Consider the following 18,081-nt stretch of genomic DNA (forward strand, 5'->3'; position numbering starts at 1 on the left):
TACATTTCATTTCACCGAAGGGACGTTTCGCCGAAAATGTATTTTATCGAATCCATTTCACCGAATCGTACATTTCACCGAATTCCATTTTCACCGAATAGACATTTCACTGAAAATGGTAGTGATTAACATTTTTATAAAAAAAATTCATCGCGCAATGAAAATAAAATTAAATTATTTTTAGAGATTTTTTTTCCAGGATATTATCACTTCAATATTCAAGTAACTAATATTAATTGTTAAGCAATAAATAGGTAACTTTATTTTCCTGGAAAAATTTATTCACGAAAAAGTAAGTAAAGAAAAGATTAATGTATTATAAACGACGAGGTAAATTTTATGATCTGGTATAAAAACAATAAAATAACCAAATGGAATAAATAATTTTTCTATGAAATGTCCATTTGGCGAAATGTCCATTCGATAAAATGGCTTCGGAGAAATGGAGTTTTGGCGAAACATCCTTTTGGCGAAATATCCCTTCAGTGAAATTGCTTCGGTGAAATAGATTTCGGTGAAAAGGCCGGATACCGATCTACATAGTTATGGACATTTTTTTTTTTTAGGAATATGAGAAGAAAATAAATTTTATTTCGGATATGCAGTATACAATATAGTCGATTACTGAAAAAACTAATTGGTTGGCAATAACTCGGACAAAATTAAATAATTTCCACTAGCATGAATTTATTACAAAAATAAGTGAAAGCGGCATGAGGTATCGGTTTCAATAATAAGTGGTTGTACATTATTTTAATAATTATAGCTATTATTTACTTTTTATATTTACACTTTTTATATACCTACCAGAGATCGATAATGAATTAATGTAGTTTTCTCATTTCTATGAAAATAAAAAATACAAGATAAAAAATTACACAAATATGGCTAGCCGCCATGAAAGCCAAAGGTATATAATTTAATTAGGTATAAAATCGATTAGAAAATTACTGTATCTGAATCCCACTATTAGTCAATCGATGTATCAATTTCAATTCCTAGTTAAATAGCATCGTGAATTTTGAAAATTAATCGATCACCGTTTTTCATAATGATAATAATATTTTTTTAGAGTAGGAGAATTATCACGTTATGCTCACATCTTTTTATGTTAAATTTACTTATTTTTACCAAATTAATTTTTTGTATATTGTAAATAAATTATTTCTGAGCATAGATTGGTTTTAGTTGTTTGCAAAAAAATTTGTCTGTTAATATATTTATCAATAGTTCAAAATTTTATGACAACAAAATATAAAAATTATTACGATTATTATGATTATTTGATATGATGATTTTTTTGTGGTTTTTATATTATTAAACATCAAGAGGAAGGAAATATCACGCAATAAACTTTCAATTGAGTGTATCATTTAGTTTGAAATATGTAATTTCGCAGGATTATCTAAATGTAATTAAAATACTGATGTTTTCCACCTCATTTTGAAAATGAAGTAATAAAGTGATTTTTAAAACATAATGTTATACAATTGAAACAGATATCATTAAAGTTTTTTATCGTATTGTGAATGGGTATGAAGTAATATAAGTAATATATACTAATTTATTTTACTTTTTCTTATCTTTGATTAGAGTCATTAAGTGGGATGGCTTATTTTAGATGCAAAAAATATATTTATAAATTGAACACCTAATTTAATGAATGATGCGAAAATTCAAAAATTATGTTTCGTTAATATTTAATAAAAAGCTTATTTACTGATCTTTTAAGACTGTCACGTTATAGCTGATATCATACTACTATACTTTTTAAGCTTACCATATTTTATATAATTCAAAAATTTAGTATTTTTGTGATAAATTGGTATGAATTTTATTTCTAGATATATAATATCCCATAAAAATAAATAAAAATGAAGAATAAAAAAAAAGAATAAATGATGACCTATAGGCTTTAAGATAATTTAAATATAATATTCAAATATCAAAATCGATTTCTATCCTATTATTAAATAATAAACATATTAAATTGTAAATTATACAATAGTATTTACTTTATTTGTTACAAATAATCAAAAGAATTTTACCATTATTTTTATTTTCAATTAGCTTAATCTTTTTAATAATTTTATCTGAAAATATTTCATTTAATTTAGTAAATATTAAATTCATTTGTATTTATATATGAGTTTTGACTTTTATCATTCATACCTTCATCAAATCTACTTTCAATTTGATTATCTTCAAATTTTCTTTTATCTTTAAAAGAATAAAATTTATTAATATTACCTAAAATTATATTAAAATGATTATATTTAGTTAGATAAACATTTGCCACTAAAGATTACATTGCCTCTTTAATGACACGAAATAAATCTAAATAATAATGAAATACAGTATTATTACACTTTTATCAAGTAAAATATTTAATGTTGTATTTACCAACTTCTGCAGTTATAGATTGGCTTCTTAAACTTCTTGTGAACATTGCAGAAAGAATCATATCACTTAAAGGTCTACTCTTATAAACAGCACCTGGATTATTTTCTGCTATAGGCCCAATATCCGGTGATACTATAATTTTAGTTGTATTTGGGTTTTCACTAAACCATATTCCTTTAATTTTTCGATATATATCTTCAGCTGTTGGTCTTTTCTTTGGATCAGAATTCCAGCATTCTTTCATTAATTCAATATATCCTTCAGGTGCATTTGTAACAATTGGTGGTCTTAAACCATCCCATATTTCAATTATCAGTTCTACATCATGTATTCTATCCCAAAAAGGTCTTCTACCTGTCATAAATTCCCACATAATCATACCAAAACTATATATATCTGAGGCTGTAGTATATGTTTGTCTTTGAAAAATCTCTGGTGCCATATAAGGAATAATACCATAATTCTCTGTAGAATCTGTAGATTCGGTTGCAGATTTACTTATTCCCAGATCACCTATACATGTAACTTCATTTTTAAAAAAGATATTTCCACTGTGAAAATCTCTGTGTATAATATGTGCACTATGGATATTTTTAAGTCCATATATTATATATCTTAAGTTATTCAACTTTGTATCCCAAATAATATTATAAAAATCATTACTTAAATAATGTATCAAATCACCTGAATTATAGTATGCCATAATAATCATTAAATCTTTAGTAACAGGATCTTGAGTAATTCCAAAATATACACTAACAAATCCAATATATTTAGAATTTAAAGAAAATTCATGAAATATTTTGAGCTAAATAGAAAGTTTATTAATTACTTATCACATAATTAGGATAATTAATAACAAGCAATTACCTCATTAAGTTCTTTAGATGTAATAACTTTAGAATTATTAAGCTTTTTAAGAACAACCGGATGATTTTTTTTATTCATAAAACTTTGCTTTTTTTTACTCCATCCATGAATTGGACCATCAATCCAAGTAGCCTTATAAATTTTGCTAAAACCTCCTTCAGCAATAAATTTTACATCTTTGAATTGATCATAAGGGACAAAGACCATTTTCCCAACTAATCTACTACCAGTGACTAGTGTATGCTTGATAAAATCGTCAATAACCTTGTTCCCACTTGGTGTATATACTGATTTCGCTTTATAGCAAACATGGCAAACCTGATTATTTTCATCTAAACGTTCCGTTTTTTGATTACATTCATTGCATAATATCTTTATTTTGCGATTGCGATTAGATGTGTTGTTTGATAATAAAAAGTCATTTTTGTGTTTATGATTTAATAATTGATCCATTTTCAAATAATCGCTAATTTTTTTTAAAAAATACCCTTCCAGTTTGAAGCGTTCAAGAAAACTTTCTAATGTGTATATATAAACATTTTGTAATAACTTGTGTAACTTCTAATATAAAATTCTTTTTCTATAAATTTCATTCCTTGTAGAAATTTCTTATTATTATAAGAATTATGGAAATGTTAAGCAGAAAGTCCAAATAACAAATCTAAAAGTGTATTTGGAAAAGAATTTTCGAATGAACTTTTTACAAGAATTCCGGAATTCTATAGATTCGGTATCACGTTTCATCAATTAGCCTCATTAGTGATCATGTGACATATATTTTACGTAATTATTTATTAAAATAGTAATTTGGCGTTCATACAAATGACAATTCAAGTTCTTATATAAAAAAGGTATAAATTTCGTAAATAAATTATCATCATTTTTCAACATGTGAAAATATTAAAAAAAAAACCATTACCTCAATGAAAAAATTAAATTATTTAACATTATGCTACAAATTGTAAAATTGCTAAAATTGTTTTAAAATTAAACTTGGAAAATTTGAATGATAGTAAATATTATTATATTATTGCAAATGTTTAGTATCCTTACGAATTTTTTTTTTTTAAAAAGAGTTTTCGTTCTTGGCTAATAAAATCAAATTAAAATTTTTTCAGTTACCGTAATTATACAACCAAATATATATGACACTTTAATAATCAGATTCTAAATAACGAATAATATGGTAAGTAGCGTAAGCTTTTACACAAAAGATATAACAAATTTATATACTCAATTGAATATAGTACATTATTTTATCAGTTTAACATCCATTATTTTATTATTAAAAGGTTTATATTTTCCCTCTCACTCTTCTATTCTTGCATATTCATTTAATTAGTTCAAATTTTTTAATAATACCCAACTTTTGGTATTTTTCAATTACTTCCATTATTTCGGTTTTAACCATGATTCCTCCAATAGTAAAAGTAATTGATCTAAATGGTACACGATCTTTCCAAATAATAAAAAAAGATTCTAATTCTTTTGATTTAAACATTTTAACATCTTCTATATGCAATTCATGAAAATTTTTTGGTGAAAATTTAGAAATAATTTTCAACGCATCACTTACTTTCGTGCGCGTATATAACTTAACTTTAAGTTTTCTAATTGTTTACAATTATTTAAAATTTCTTTTAATGTCTCTACTTTACCAATTTTAGTATATAGATATTTTAATTTTAAACAAAATTATGCTATATCTAAATTTAATGATGTATCAGTTTCAATATATTTACAAAAACAGCATTCAAGACATTCTAAATTCTTTCCATTATTTTCTAAAAATATATTTAATGAGTTAAATGATTCTCCATATATTCTTAAAACTCTTAATTTTGGAAGAATAGCATATTCTAATTCATAATAATTTCTACTTAATAAAAAGAGTTCTTGTAAATTTATCAATTCAGTAATAAATAATAATGGCTTTCCATCATAAATTCCATCACTTAAATAAAATTTTGTTAAGGTATTATAATGCTTCTTTAATGAAGGAATAAGTCCTTTCCAGCAATATGTATCATTACAATTTATTTTTAATTTTTTTAAACAATTTTGTGAATATATTAATTTCATTAATTCATATTCACTTCTTATATGATCTCCTCGATAAAAAATATGTAATGATTGTATATTATGACATACAGTTGATAATAGATGAAAAAATTTTGATTCTATACCACTTGCACAACTTAATTTTGTAAGATTTTTTAAACAATCTCTTGCTCTAGGAAAATTAATAAAACGTATATTATATGGAATTTTTGTATCAACTTTCAATATATAATCTAATCTCTTTAAATTATTAATCTTATTCATATACATTTTTAATATTTCTTTTATTACCAACTTTATCGACTTTTTCATGCCTTTTGATTCTTCTGATGTTTTTGATTGTTGTTGATTTTTAAAATAAGATATTATAATTACACTAATATCACCAATTGAAAGTGATTTACAAAATGATACATAATCAAATAATGGAGGTTTTGAAGTTGGAGTTGGAATGATAATTCCTTTACTATATAAAAGGCATTTTGATGTATTAGGAAGACAAGCAATTAGAGTATTTAAAATTTGTAATGATGCATCTGATTGAAGTTTGAATTTCCAAATATTTCTCCATAAAACTTTGACAGTAACTTCACAAAAAAAATAATTAACAAATAAACATGGATATAAAGTATCTTTATCATTCTCTAAAAATTCTAAAACTTCTTCAATATAAATTTGATAAGTCATTTTGTTTTTTTATAGAGTAAGAATTTTAAGGATAAGAATATAGAATAGAATGTATAGAATAAGTGTTTTAAAAAAGTATGATATAAGAGTATAGAATAAGAGTTTAAATAAGGTGAGAGTAAGACATTTATTTACCACATTTATTAGTAATATTAAAACATTCTGACATCAATATTAGATAGTATGAGTGATTTGTAATAGAATAGGTAATATGTCATGCTAAGTCGAAATTATTAGTTCATGCCGAGTCATAAATGATCTGTGTTTATCAACATGAGTAAAATTTCATAAAAATATATTCCATAGTGACTCTAAGAAAGTCCACTTTTTTATATACATGCAAAAAAAAGACTTGCAATACAATCGACTGACAGTGCAACAAGGTCTGATTAAACCTTCCCATCTTTCAATAAATTTGATACTTTGCAACAATAACCAACATGAATTAATTTAATAGCTGCTAGTGAATTTGGATTTGGCAAACTACTATAATACAATCAACTCAATTGTTATTGCAAATTTTGGTTCAGTATTAAGAAGGAAAAGAGTCCAAAGATGAGTTTCTCTGGGTTTGTGATATATTTGTTTTCAACACAAATTTCAACTGCGGATCACTGAAATCGAAAAACATAAGGATTTAAGGTAAGTATTTCCATTGTATGGTTTCTATTTGCTTTATGGGCGTGCTCATTTTTAAGTGTTATGACATAGGGGTTTATGTATTCACAGTACATACATATGTTTATATATTTGAAAAAATAAGTAAAAAAAGTACGTTATTTTTTTTAAAAAAATTCTTCATACATTTAAGTTCATATATAACAAAACTATGTTGGCACATTGGCCATTTGGCCGGGGTTGGCCGTTGGCCATTTGGCAGTTTGGTGACCAAAATGGCCAAAAAAGTTTTGGCCGCGGCCAAATGCCAACAAGGTACTAATACCTATCTAGTTATTTCTTTGGCCGTTTAGCATTTGGCCAGGGTTGGCCGTTGGCCATTTGGCCATTTGAACAGGGCGGACATCCCCATATTATCACGATATTGCCGATCATTTTGCCGATCACTTGTCCAATATTATCACATTAAAAAATACCGTTGAATTAGTTTTTTCACAAATTCTACATAATAATGTATAAAATTTTGATTTTATTTACTTTATTTTATTTATTGTTAATAAATTAGTTCTTAAAATAATTCATAAAGATTTTGTCAAATATCAGACATATATTAATTTTACAATAATTGTAAACATTTATTTAATGATAACTTTTGGGTTATCAAAAATTATCAAGTTTTATTTTAGCCATTGATTCTTGAATACCTAAATAATATACTGTAAAAGTTTCAAGTTTCGCCCGAAGATCTGTGGCTTCGCCCGAAGCTTCAAAGTCACGTTAGCAGATGATTGGCATATATATAGCATATATATTAATTATTGAAAATTTGACGTAAAATCTAACTTTGGAAACACACCTTATTTTGCCACAATACTTTTATATTAATTTATTGATAAATGAAACTATTAAATAAAATAATTTAACATAAATTGTCAGAACATTTATTGCTTGTAATAAAGCTTCAAATTTAACGATATCACTTATATCATGATCGGCAAGTGATCGACATTGTGATATAATGCATGTCCGCCCTGTTGGCCATTTGGCCGTAGCAAAAATAGCCAAAAAAATCTTGGCCACGGCCAAATGCCAACACTGATATACACAATCAAAATAATGGTAATGCTTCTTAATTTGATCATATCTTCATAACTATTCCAATTAGAACATTACTTTTTATACCAAATTAAACAATGGAATGCTCATTTAAAAAGCAATGAAAAAAAAAGTAATTTCAAATAAATACTAACATTATTTTTATTTTATTAGTAAAATAGCTTCCATTACAATTAAATTTATTTATGAGTGTTAACTTTTTCTTGAAACAAATTTTTAGAAATATTATAATTGAATTAGAATTTTTTTTGCATTTCTGTAAGTACATATATTTTATTATTCAATAAATATTTAGTTTGTCCTCTATTTGTATCAATATAGGTTTCAATTTGATTCTAATAACCTTGCTATTAATAATTATGCTATTTTCAAAATTATTTTACTATTTTCTAAATAAATTGAGAAATGGCTTGTAAAGTTTTTTCTTTTTTTTTTGTATTACCATCTTCTTAACATACTGATTCAAAACAATCCAAAGTTCTTATTATGATTTAAGATTTGGGAATAAAAATATTTAGAATTTTGGCATTCTTTATAAAAAAGATAATACTATGCTCCCCAAGCTAAGTGGTCATTACTAGTGCTTCGATCCATTTCTAGTCCATCCAGATGAATCCGGATGAATCCGGATTTTTTTTTCATCTGGATATCCAGTTTTGATCCAGATTTTGATCCGAATGAAAAATATCTGGATTCATCCGGAATCCGGATAGAAAAAAAAAATTTTTTCTAATATTTTTTATAGATTTTGTAATAAATAAATAGTCTATTAGTTTCGCAACTGATAAATAATTTTGTAATATACAAATTTTGTCATGAACAACGATAAATTGATGATTAGTACTGGTAAAAAAATGATTTATCCTACACATATCTTACACATATTGGGTACTCAAAATGTAGAAAATTATACACAAATAATACACATATCATACACATATCGGGTACTAATATATATATCATACGTATATCAGGTACCTGATAGGTATACTAGGACCCCGAGCAATATATATATAGGTAACAAGAAAGGTCAAAATTTTTATAATAGCTCTACGCAAGGTTTTTATTAAGATAAATAAGCAAACTCAACATGTGACTTCACAAATTGCCCAAAAATAAGCAATCTAACCATATGACTTTATAATATTATATTTTACAAAAATTATTTGATCAAATTTTCTCGCATTTATGATTTACAATTTCACTTTTTTCAATAGTAATATCATCTTAACTAAAATATCCGTCTTAGTAATTTTTTTCATCTCCCATTAACTTTTGCATATTAGCATAATACCATCGCTTATATAGTTAAATGTTATACAATACATTATTAAATAATACTAAATTTACTCAAAATTATAATATATGACTTTTCAAAAATTCTGTGAAAATAAGCAAATGAAAAATATGACATTGGCAAAAAATATCATTAATTTTACGCAAATCTAACCTCTAACTGTGGCTAAAATAGCATGTGACTAAGCAAATGATATTGTTACCTATACATATATTGCTCGGGGTCCTGGTATACTATATATATAAGTACCCAATATGTATATGATATGTGTATTATTTGTGTATGATTTTCTACATTTTGAGTACCCGATATATGTAAGATATGTGTAGGATATGTGTAGGATAGACCATTTTTTTACTAGTGTAGTAAAAAATTATGTATTTATTATTAATTTATTTAATATAATTAAAGTGAAAATTATTTTTACATTTTTATTAATCTTATTAAGTAAAATCATAATTTAAGAAGCGATATTGTTTTTTAAGCCTGATTTTATCATAATTTGAATAAAATTTGTAACTCAGGCCAAATTAATAGTGCCGGCCCAAATTATGATAAAATAAGCTAATTCAAATTCAATAATTAAATCGGAAAAAATGCTACAAAATTTAAAAAAACCTACCAAATTGTATTAATAAGTACCATTATCTCTAATATGGATCGTCATATGCAATCTAAAAAATTTTATATATGAAATCTGATCCGGATTCCGGATTTCACCCGGATTTCTGACCCAGATTTCAATCCAGATCAAACCGGATATAATCCGGATTTTTTTTTGTGTAATCCAGATGACGGATTTCATCTGGATCGAAGCACTAGTCCTTACTGTTCATAGACCTTTAGTATATCACTGATATCCTAAGTTATCCCAAGCTTGCAAAATAAAAGAATACACACTTTAAGTGGTTCTTATAAAAATAACAGTAATGATATCTATTAAAAGATGGATAAAAGAAGGTACATAGTTAGTTCCTTTAACAACAACAAACTTAGGACAAACTTAGGAAAAAGATGGTATTATGCTACCCAAGTTAAGTGGTCCTTACTGCTATAGTCCTTCAGAATACCACTGATATCCTAAGTTACCTAAGTTTGCAAAATAAAAAATACCACATTATGGTGAATTAGTGTGTACAGTTAGGCTGCACATTTCAACAAAGGGTCATGGTGTCCTTCTAATGTTCCCTATGAGGCCATTGGCATGTGCGCAGTCCTGTCCTTAAGGTCACTACTATACCTTGGAGGGGACTTCCTATCCGGATGGTCACTTCATGATACCGCTTGGGTCCTTTAGGGCTAGATGGTTTTTAAATGGACAAAAACCAATAATAAAGCAGTAATGATATCTATTTAAAGAAAATAAGATATTGGTTAGCACTTAGCAGTGTGAACTTTTATTTTAAATAAAGGAAGATACATAGCTAGTTCCTTATTGAGAACTAACAGACCTTTATTAACAATAAACATAAGATAATCTTAGGAAAAAGATGATACCATGCTACCAAAGCTAAGTGGTCCTTACTGTCATGGTCCTTCAGAATACCACTGATATCCTAAGCTATCTAAGTTGCAAAATAAAAAATACACACCTTTTCTTTTAAATTCAGTCAGTTTCTCAGCTTTTTTTAAAAATTTAAATGGACAAAAACCAATAATAAAGCAGTGATGATATCTATTTAAAGAAAATAAGATATTGGTTAGCAGTATGAACTTTTATTTAGAATAAAGGAAGATACATAGCTAGTTCCTTATTGAGAACTAACAGACCTTTATTAACAACAAACTTAAGATAATCTTAGGAAAAAGATGATACCATGCTACCAAAGCTAAGTGATCCTTACTGTCATGGTCCTTCAGAATACCACTGATATCCTAAGCTATCTAAGTTACAAAATAAAAAATACACACCTTTTCTTTTAAATTCAGTCAGTTTCTCAGCTTCTTTTAAAAATTTAAATGGACAAAAACCAATAATTAGGCAGTAATGATATCTATTTAAAGAAAATAAGATATTGGTTAGCAGTGTGAACTTTTATTTAGAATAAAGGAAGATACATAGCTAGTTTCTTATTGAGAACTAACAGACCTTTATTAACAACAAACTTAAGATAATCTTAGGAAAAAGATGATACCATGCTACCAAAGCTAAGTGATCCTTACTGTCATGGTCCTTCAGAATACCACTGATATCCTAAGCTATCTAAGTTGCAAAATAAAAAATACACACCTTTTCTTTTAAATTCAGTCAGTTTTTTAGCTTCTTTTAAAAATTTAAATGAACAAAAACCAATAATTAGGCAGTAATGATGTCTATTTAAAGAAAATAAGATATTGGTTAGCAGTGTGAACTTTTATTTAGAATAAAGGAAGATACATAGCTAGTTCCTTATTGAGAACTAACAGACCTTTATTAACAACAAACTTAAGATAATCTTAGGAAAAAGATGATACCATGCTACCAAAGCTAAGTGATCCTTACTGTCATGGTCCTTCAGAATACCACTGATATCCTAAGCTATCTAAGTTGCAAAATAAAAAATACACACCTTTTCTTTTAAATTCAGTCAGTTTTTCAGCTTCTTTTAAAAATTTAAATGGACAGAAAATAATAATGAAGCAGTAATGATATCAGGAACAGGTGCAATTGAAAAAAATTTTGCATTTTGGAAAAAAAATATTTTGAAAGAAAATTACTTTTGCATTTTGGAAAAAAAAAAATATTTTGAAAAAAAATTACAAAAAAAAATTTTACAGGTCTTTAAATAAAAAAAATTTGACCTTGCTCATTTTTAATAATTATGAGTCAATATTTCATTATCTTTATTGATATTGTATCTTACATTTAAAAATGACTCACTGTTAAATGATAATCTTTCTATTGTTTTTCATTATTACTCATAGTTACACCAATATTTTTTATTAAACAACTCATAGTTAAATGATAATCTTTCTATTGTTTTTTCATTATTACTTATAGTTACACCAATATTTTTATTAATAACTCACAGTTAAATGATAATATTTCTATGTTTTTCATTATTACTCATAGTTACACCAATATTTTTATTAATTTTTTACATGATTACTATATATAATATATATATAATAAGTGTCCAATTCATATCATGAAAGTGACAATTTCAAAAACTTTAGCTGAAGAAATATTTTAGCTAAATTTTTTAATCACTTAGTTATAGCGAAATACTAATTTTAGCCAATATATGGATCATTTTTACTTAATTTGTTGACCAAAAATAAAAATTTACTAATTTCGATTTTGTTATTTTTTTTTATTTTAAAAAAAAGCCGTTAATAAAAAATCATTTTTTTTTGATCCTAATGAAGAAAAGGAATTGTTTTTTACTATTTTTAATAGAAAATCATTTTTTTTTCGATTTTAATAAAGAAAAGGAACAATTTTTATCATTTGTTAATAAAAAGTCATTTTTTTTTCAATTTTAATATTAAAATTTTTCTTATTTGTTTTAGAATTTCATATTTATAAAATTTTCTCATGAAAAAAATTTCATATCTATTTTGTAACTACCTTCATAAAGAATGACATTATGAAAAAAATTATTACAACTATTTATAAAAAAAAATCTTCATATCTATTTATGAAAAAAAAATTATTTGTCTATCATATTAACAGTATTCACTAAAATATTTATTATAAATTGTTTTTATTTTATTTTATTAAAGAAAAAAATTAAATTTATTTACTAATTTATTTATTAGAATTTGCTTACTAACAAAACATATTTACAGAATGATTTACACAATTAAATTAACTATGATAAAAATGCCATATTAATATATTAATAAATTAGTAATAACAGATAATGAAAAATAAACAGAAAATATTAATTAATAATCAAATAAGACATTATCAAACCTGTTGCAGCAGTTGATCCATTTGCAACATCCTAAAATAAGGTTGTAAGACCGAACCAAACTATAAAAAAATATATTTAATCTAATTTAATAAATTGGTAAGAATAATAATTAATGAATCAAAAAAATCCCCCTGTTATGAATTAGTTGCAGTAGCTGATCCGTTCACCCATCCTGATATGAAACTATAGGGCCAAACCTAATGTTAATTAATAACCACCTATTATTGAATTTTCTGCAATAGTAGAATAATAAAAAAAAATTAAAATTTGTTGGTAATCTTGTAGTAAAAAATAATAATAAATAAAAGATAAATAAGAAAGAAATTTGTTCGTCCATCCTGACATGAAACCATAAGGACGAACCTAAAATCATGAAAGAAATGATATAATTTAATTAAATTAATAAATTGATTCACAAAATAATATAAGAATGAAAAAAAATACTAATAGTATTAATAATTAATAATCAAAAAAAAATTCACCCATTGTAGAACTTGCTGTAGCAGCTGATCCAGCTGATCCATTCATCCGCCCAAAACAAAAGCCCACCTACCCTATTAAAAATATTGTCCAAACACTGTTCGGTTTTTTGTTCGGAAAATCGAACCGTTCCGAACATTTACTTGACATTTATTGGACATTCATCATGATATTGTACGTTTTTTATGTGGTTAAAAATTCTCAATCTCCGCATCTTGTATTAAATTGTAACAAATATTGTATAATAGCGTGCGAGTGTACGGAAAATTGAACCCATTCCGAATATTTATTGGACAAAAATTTTTTATAGGGCTAAAATTATAAAAAAATGTATAAAATTATTTATTAATAAAAGTGTGATAAAAAATCAATTAAAATTAGCTAGGTAATTTGCAAATATACCGATCTGCTAATTTTTACCGAACTCAGCCACTAACTCAGCCATGATATTCTTTGGCAATTCCATTAGTTAGAGTTATATAAGTCAAATAATCTATACCATTGTATCATTATTCTTTATTTTGATGCAGATACAGACAATGTTCATGAATAATAGAATTAATGTTGAGTGTCATAACTCCGTGTTATTTCATTGTTACTTATGAAATAGTGAATGATAGATTAAACAAGCATAGCATGTATACAATATGTAAAATTACAAAAAATTGTGGGATTTATGAAGTGAATCCAGGTATCTTATTATCTGACAGAAAAATATCTGCAAAACTAAGACAATTTGAGGAATGGTGTAGTGAATTTACTTCAATTTAATGATGTGATATTAAGTTGTGATTTCGAGAAATTTGAGACATATAATAGCTCTGTTTTCATCATGAGAAAAATGAGAGAATTTGGTAGAAATTTGTCATATTAAAGATATATATTGATATATGCCTTGGCATCCAGATTACTTATACGTCAATTTGAAAAGTAGTCTTGGTTATTTCTGCCTTATAAAATGGAACTGCTATAGTGTCTTCTAATTCATCCTCTAATTCCAACTCGTCTACAGTCAATGTCATGTTTGGAGATCATATGAACCAAATAAATCAATTGAATCATGTACTAAATGAATCAAAAATAATATTAATTTAACTATTTTTTTTCAATACTTTAATTTTAGGAGGAATTTATATAAATGTAGCTAAATTAAATTATACTTATTTATAATTAAAAAAATCTTGCTTTTTAATTACTATCAAATAAAATTACTGACTCTGTCATAAAGTCAGATTGTAAGTAAAACTGATACTGATACATGTTACAATTCTTTTATTATTTACTCAAATATATATTATCCAATTTATTTAACTCAGCTCACTTATGCCCAAATTGCTCTAGTTAACATGTTAAATTAAATTAATTCACGAGCTTATTTTACTTAGTCATTAATTTTAACTCATAATACTTTAATTCAAATGCTTTATTTATTCTCAAATACAATTATTATTGTAAAGTTAAATAAAATAATAATGCTCTAACTATTAAATATTAATAATTAGTAAATACACTAATTCATTAAACTAGATAAATTCATCACCTGACTGTAGAAGGTTATTTATGCTTTATAAAAAGAAAATTTTAATGAAAGCCTAATTAATAAACTCTAAATATAGGGAACCATATGATAAATTGATAATTAGATGCAATATTACTTTATTACCGTAACATTATTTTTTTAATCCGGTAAATGGTTGATTTTAAAATATCTATTAAGACTTTGCTTGTCCAATTTGTTCAATTTTAATTAAATATTTCACCCTTTGTCATTAATAATTTTCGAGTTGGTTTATCATTCTCATAGTTCTCTGGCAGAATCCAAGACTTAAATCTAAAATATTATATTCCTTTGTCAAAGTTCAATGACTTAATAAAAAATTAGTTACGTTCTAATTATAATTCTTAAATTAAATGAAGCTTACCATAAAAATTAGAAATCTAATCTAATAATTTTTTTTTTAGAAATCGTGTGCATTAAATTTATAATTCATCATTATTTTTATATTGTCCCACTACGTTCTCGGACAAAAAAAATAATCAACATATAATTTATATATTGATTAATAAATAAAATGATTAAGAAAGTCAAAAAAAAAAATTTTATTATTTTACGCTATTGTGATACATCCCCACGTGAATTTTCTGTCGGTTGACTCCGCGAGCGTAGAATGAACCAAAATAACGTGTAGATCCTTCCTTTTTTGGTTAATGATAGGCTTTATATGACGGCATATGACTTAATTAATTACCGTCACAGTTACGTCTAATAAGTTTGCACCTTTTTATGAGTACGTTACCTATTTATATATTGCATGAGTCCGTACCTATAAAATTATTTATTCTTTGATGGAACTCTTTTATTCTTTGATAGAATTCTTTTATTTTTTGACGGAATTCTTTTATTCTTTGATGGAATTCTTGTTAAATCTCATTCAAAAATTCTTCCGAAATAAGCGTCTAGGTTATTTACTTGCAAGAAATGAATGCATAGAATTTTTCATGAAAATTTGGAAAAAGAATTCCGTGTTAAATTTTACCACAAATATATATATACTAGAAAGTTTTCTTGAACGTTACAAATGAACGAAATTTTTATTTTAGATAGTTTGAAATAATGGAGCAACCAGTAAGTTATAAACATAAAACTGATATTTTAATATCGGACAACACACCTTCAACTCAGCCGACACGAAAATCACAAAACATATATAAGAAATGTAATGAATGTAATATAAAAAGAAAAATTTTTGATAAAAGTCACGAGATTTGTCACGTGTGTTACAATATAAAGAAAATACTTAAGCCTAAACAAAGTGGAAACAAAGTTATTGACGATTTTATCAGATATACTCAAAGTAATTATGCCACTATAGATGATGGTAAAATGGAGTTTATTCCTTATGATCAATTCAATAATATAGAATTTATTGCTGAAGGAGGATTTAGTAAAATTTATAAAGCTACTTGGGTTGATGGTCCTATCAATAATTGGGATGAGATTAAAAATAATCATTGGAATATTACTCGTAGAAAAAATTATACCGTTGTTCTCAAAAAGCTTAACAATTCTAAAAACATTGCGTCCAAGGAATTAAATGAGGTATAGCACATTTAATAGTTTTAAATATTCAATACGATGATGATAAACTAATGATTTTTTTATTTAGCTCAAGGTATTTTATCAGATTTTTTCAAATAAGAATGCAAGTAAAAGTTTTATTAGTAATTATTTTGGAATTACTCAAGATCCTATTACCAAAGATATTATGATTATTATGCCATATTATAATTCAGGTGATTTGATACATTATATAAGTAATGACTTTTATAATATTAATTGGAAAACAAAATTGGGTTATTTAGATAATATAATATATGGACTTAAGAATATACATGAAGCAAAAATTATCCACAGAGATTTACATAGTGGAAATATCTTTTTTAATTATATCTCTGCATATATAGGTGATCTAGGAATAAGTAAATCTGCAACTGAATGTACAGATAATAGCAATGAGAATTATGGTATTATTCCTTATATGGCTCCAGAGATTTTTCAAGGGCAAAAATATATTACAGCCTCAGATATATATAGTTTCGGTATGATTATGTGGGAATTTATGACAGGTAGAAGACCTTTTTGGGATCGAAATCATGATACAGAACTTATTATTGATATTTATGATGGTTTAAGACCACCAATTGCTACAAATGCACCTGAAGAATATATTGAATTAATGAAAGAATGCTGGCATTCTGATCCAAATAAAAGACCCACAGCTGTAGATATACGTATTATATTTAATAGTATGTTTAGTAAAGAATATTATGGTAAAACCAAAGTTATAAAATCATCAGATATTGGACCTGTAACAATAAATAATCTAGGCGCCGTTTATAAGAGTAGACCTTTAAGTCAAATGATTCAATCCGCAATGTCTTTAAGGAGATCAAGAAGTCAATCTATCGGTAAACATTTTTATTATATTGACGACTGTTTTATTGTAAAGAAAATTCTAACTTTTTTTAACAATTACTTAGATCCATTTTATTATTACCAGAAAAATAGCAAGGCATCTGCTGGTAATTACTCAGTTTACGTTTAATGTGACGCTTTGTATTATTATTAATAACATTATTCATTTACAGATAAAAGAAAGGTCGATAAAGGTTTTGTTGAAGACAGTAATATCAACGGTATGATAAAGTTAGATTCCATGCATAATTATCTAATAAAAATTGATAACTCAGTATACTTTATTGGTCTTCAACTATTTTAATTTTCATTTACGATTTTTTTTTAAAAAAATATAATTAGATCAAAGTATTAAAAGGAGAAAATTATTTGAGAATGAAAATCATGGTAAATAAAATTTTATTTTTACATAAATAACATTTTTATTATTATGTAAATTCTATAAATCAAAATAAATTTAAATACTTTTTTAGATTATTTTACGAAAGAAATCGAATTAGATATTAACGCAAATATGAATCAACAACAACACAACGGTAAGTAAATACTCTATGTTTTTCTTTTTATTTATAAATATATAAATAATAGTTTTAATTTTTTTAATTATAGAAATAGAATATGTTACCAAGGAATTTGATATAGACATTAATAATATTGATGAGTCAAATTTATAG

The 18,081-nt window shown here is 25.3% G+C and overlaps 3 protein-coding genes across 3 annotated transcripts; 1 reads left to right on the forward strand and 2 right to left on the reverse strand.

Annotated features, from left to right (window-relative positions):
- Positions 1 to 2,309: 2,309 nt before the first annotated feature.
- OCT59_020876 (uncharacterized protein) lies at positions 2,310 to 3,771 on the reverse strand. The gene is made up of 2 exons (XM_025331111.2): positions 3,274 to 3,771; positions 2,310 to 3,211 (listed from the first exon to the last, which is right to left on the reverse strand). The coding sequence occupies exons 1-2, from the start codon at positions 3,724 to 3,726 to the stop codon at positions 2,375 to 2,377; spliced, it is 1,290 nt and encodes a 429-aa protein (XP_025180179.2). The 5' UTR covers positions 3,727 to 3,771; the 3' UTR covers positions 2,310 to 2,374.
- Positions 3,772 to 4,968: 1,197 nt separating this feature from the next.
- Positions 4,969 to 6,021, reverse strand: OCT59_020877 (uncharacterized protein; the record flags this gene model as incomplete). The annotated part of the gene is made up of 1 exon (XM_066149460.1): positions 4,969 to 6,021. One exon carries the CDS (start codon positions 6,019 to 6,021, stop codon positions 4,969 to 4,971), a length of 1,053 nt encoding a protein of 350 aa, XP_065990363.1.
- Positions 6,022 to 16,045: 10,024 nt separating this feature from the next.
- On the forward strand, positions 16,046 to 18,081 carry OCT59_020878 (uncharacterized protein; the record flags this gene model as incomplete). The annotated part of the gene is made up of 8 exons (XM_066149461.1): positions 16,046 to 16,531; positions 16,599 to 16,725; positions 17,059 to 17,400; positions 17,473 to 17,514; positions 17,581 to 17,628; positions 17,750 to 17,794; positions 17,881 to 17,943; positions 18,017 to 18,081. The coding sequence occupies 8 exons, from the start codon at positions 16,046 to 16,048 to the stop codon at positions 18,079 to 18,081; spliced, it is 1,218 nt and encodes a 405-aa protein (XP_065990364.1).

Source organism: Rhizophagus irregularis, chromosome 3 (assembly GCF_026210795.1).
Source record: "Rhizophagus irregularis chromosome 3, complete sequence".
NCBI lineage: Eukaryota > Fungi > Glomeromycota > Glomeromycetes > Glomerales > Glomeraceae > Rhizophagus > Rhizophagus irregularis.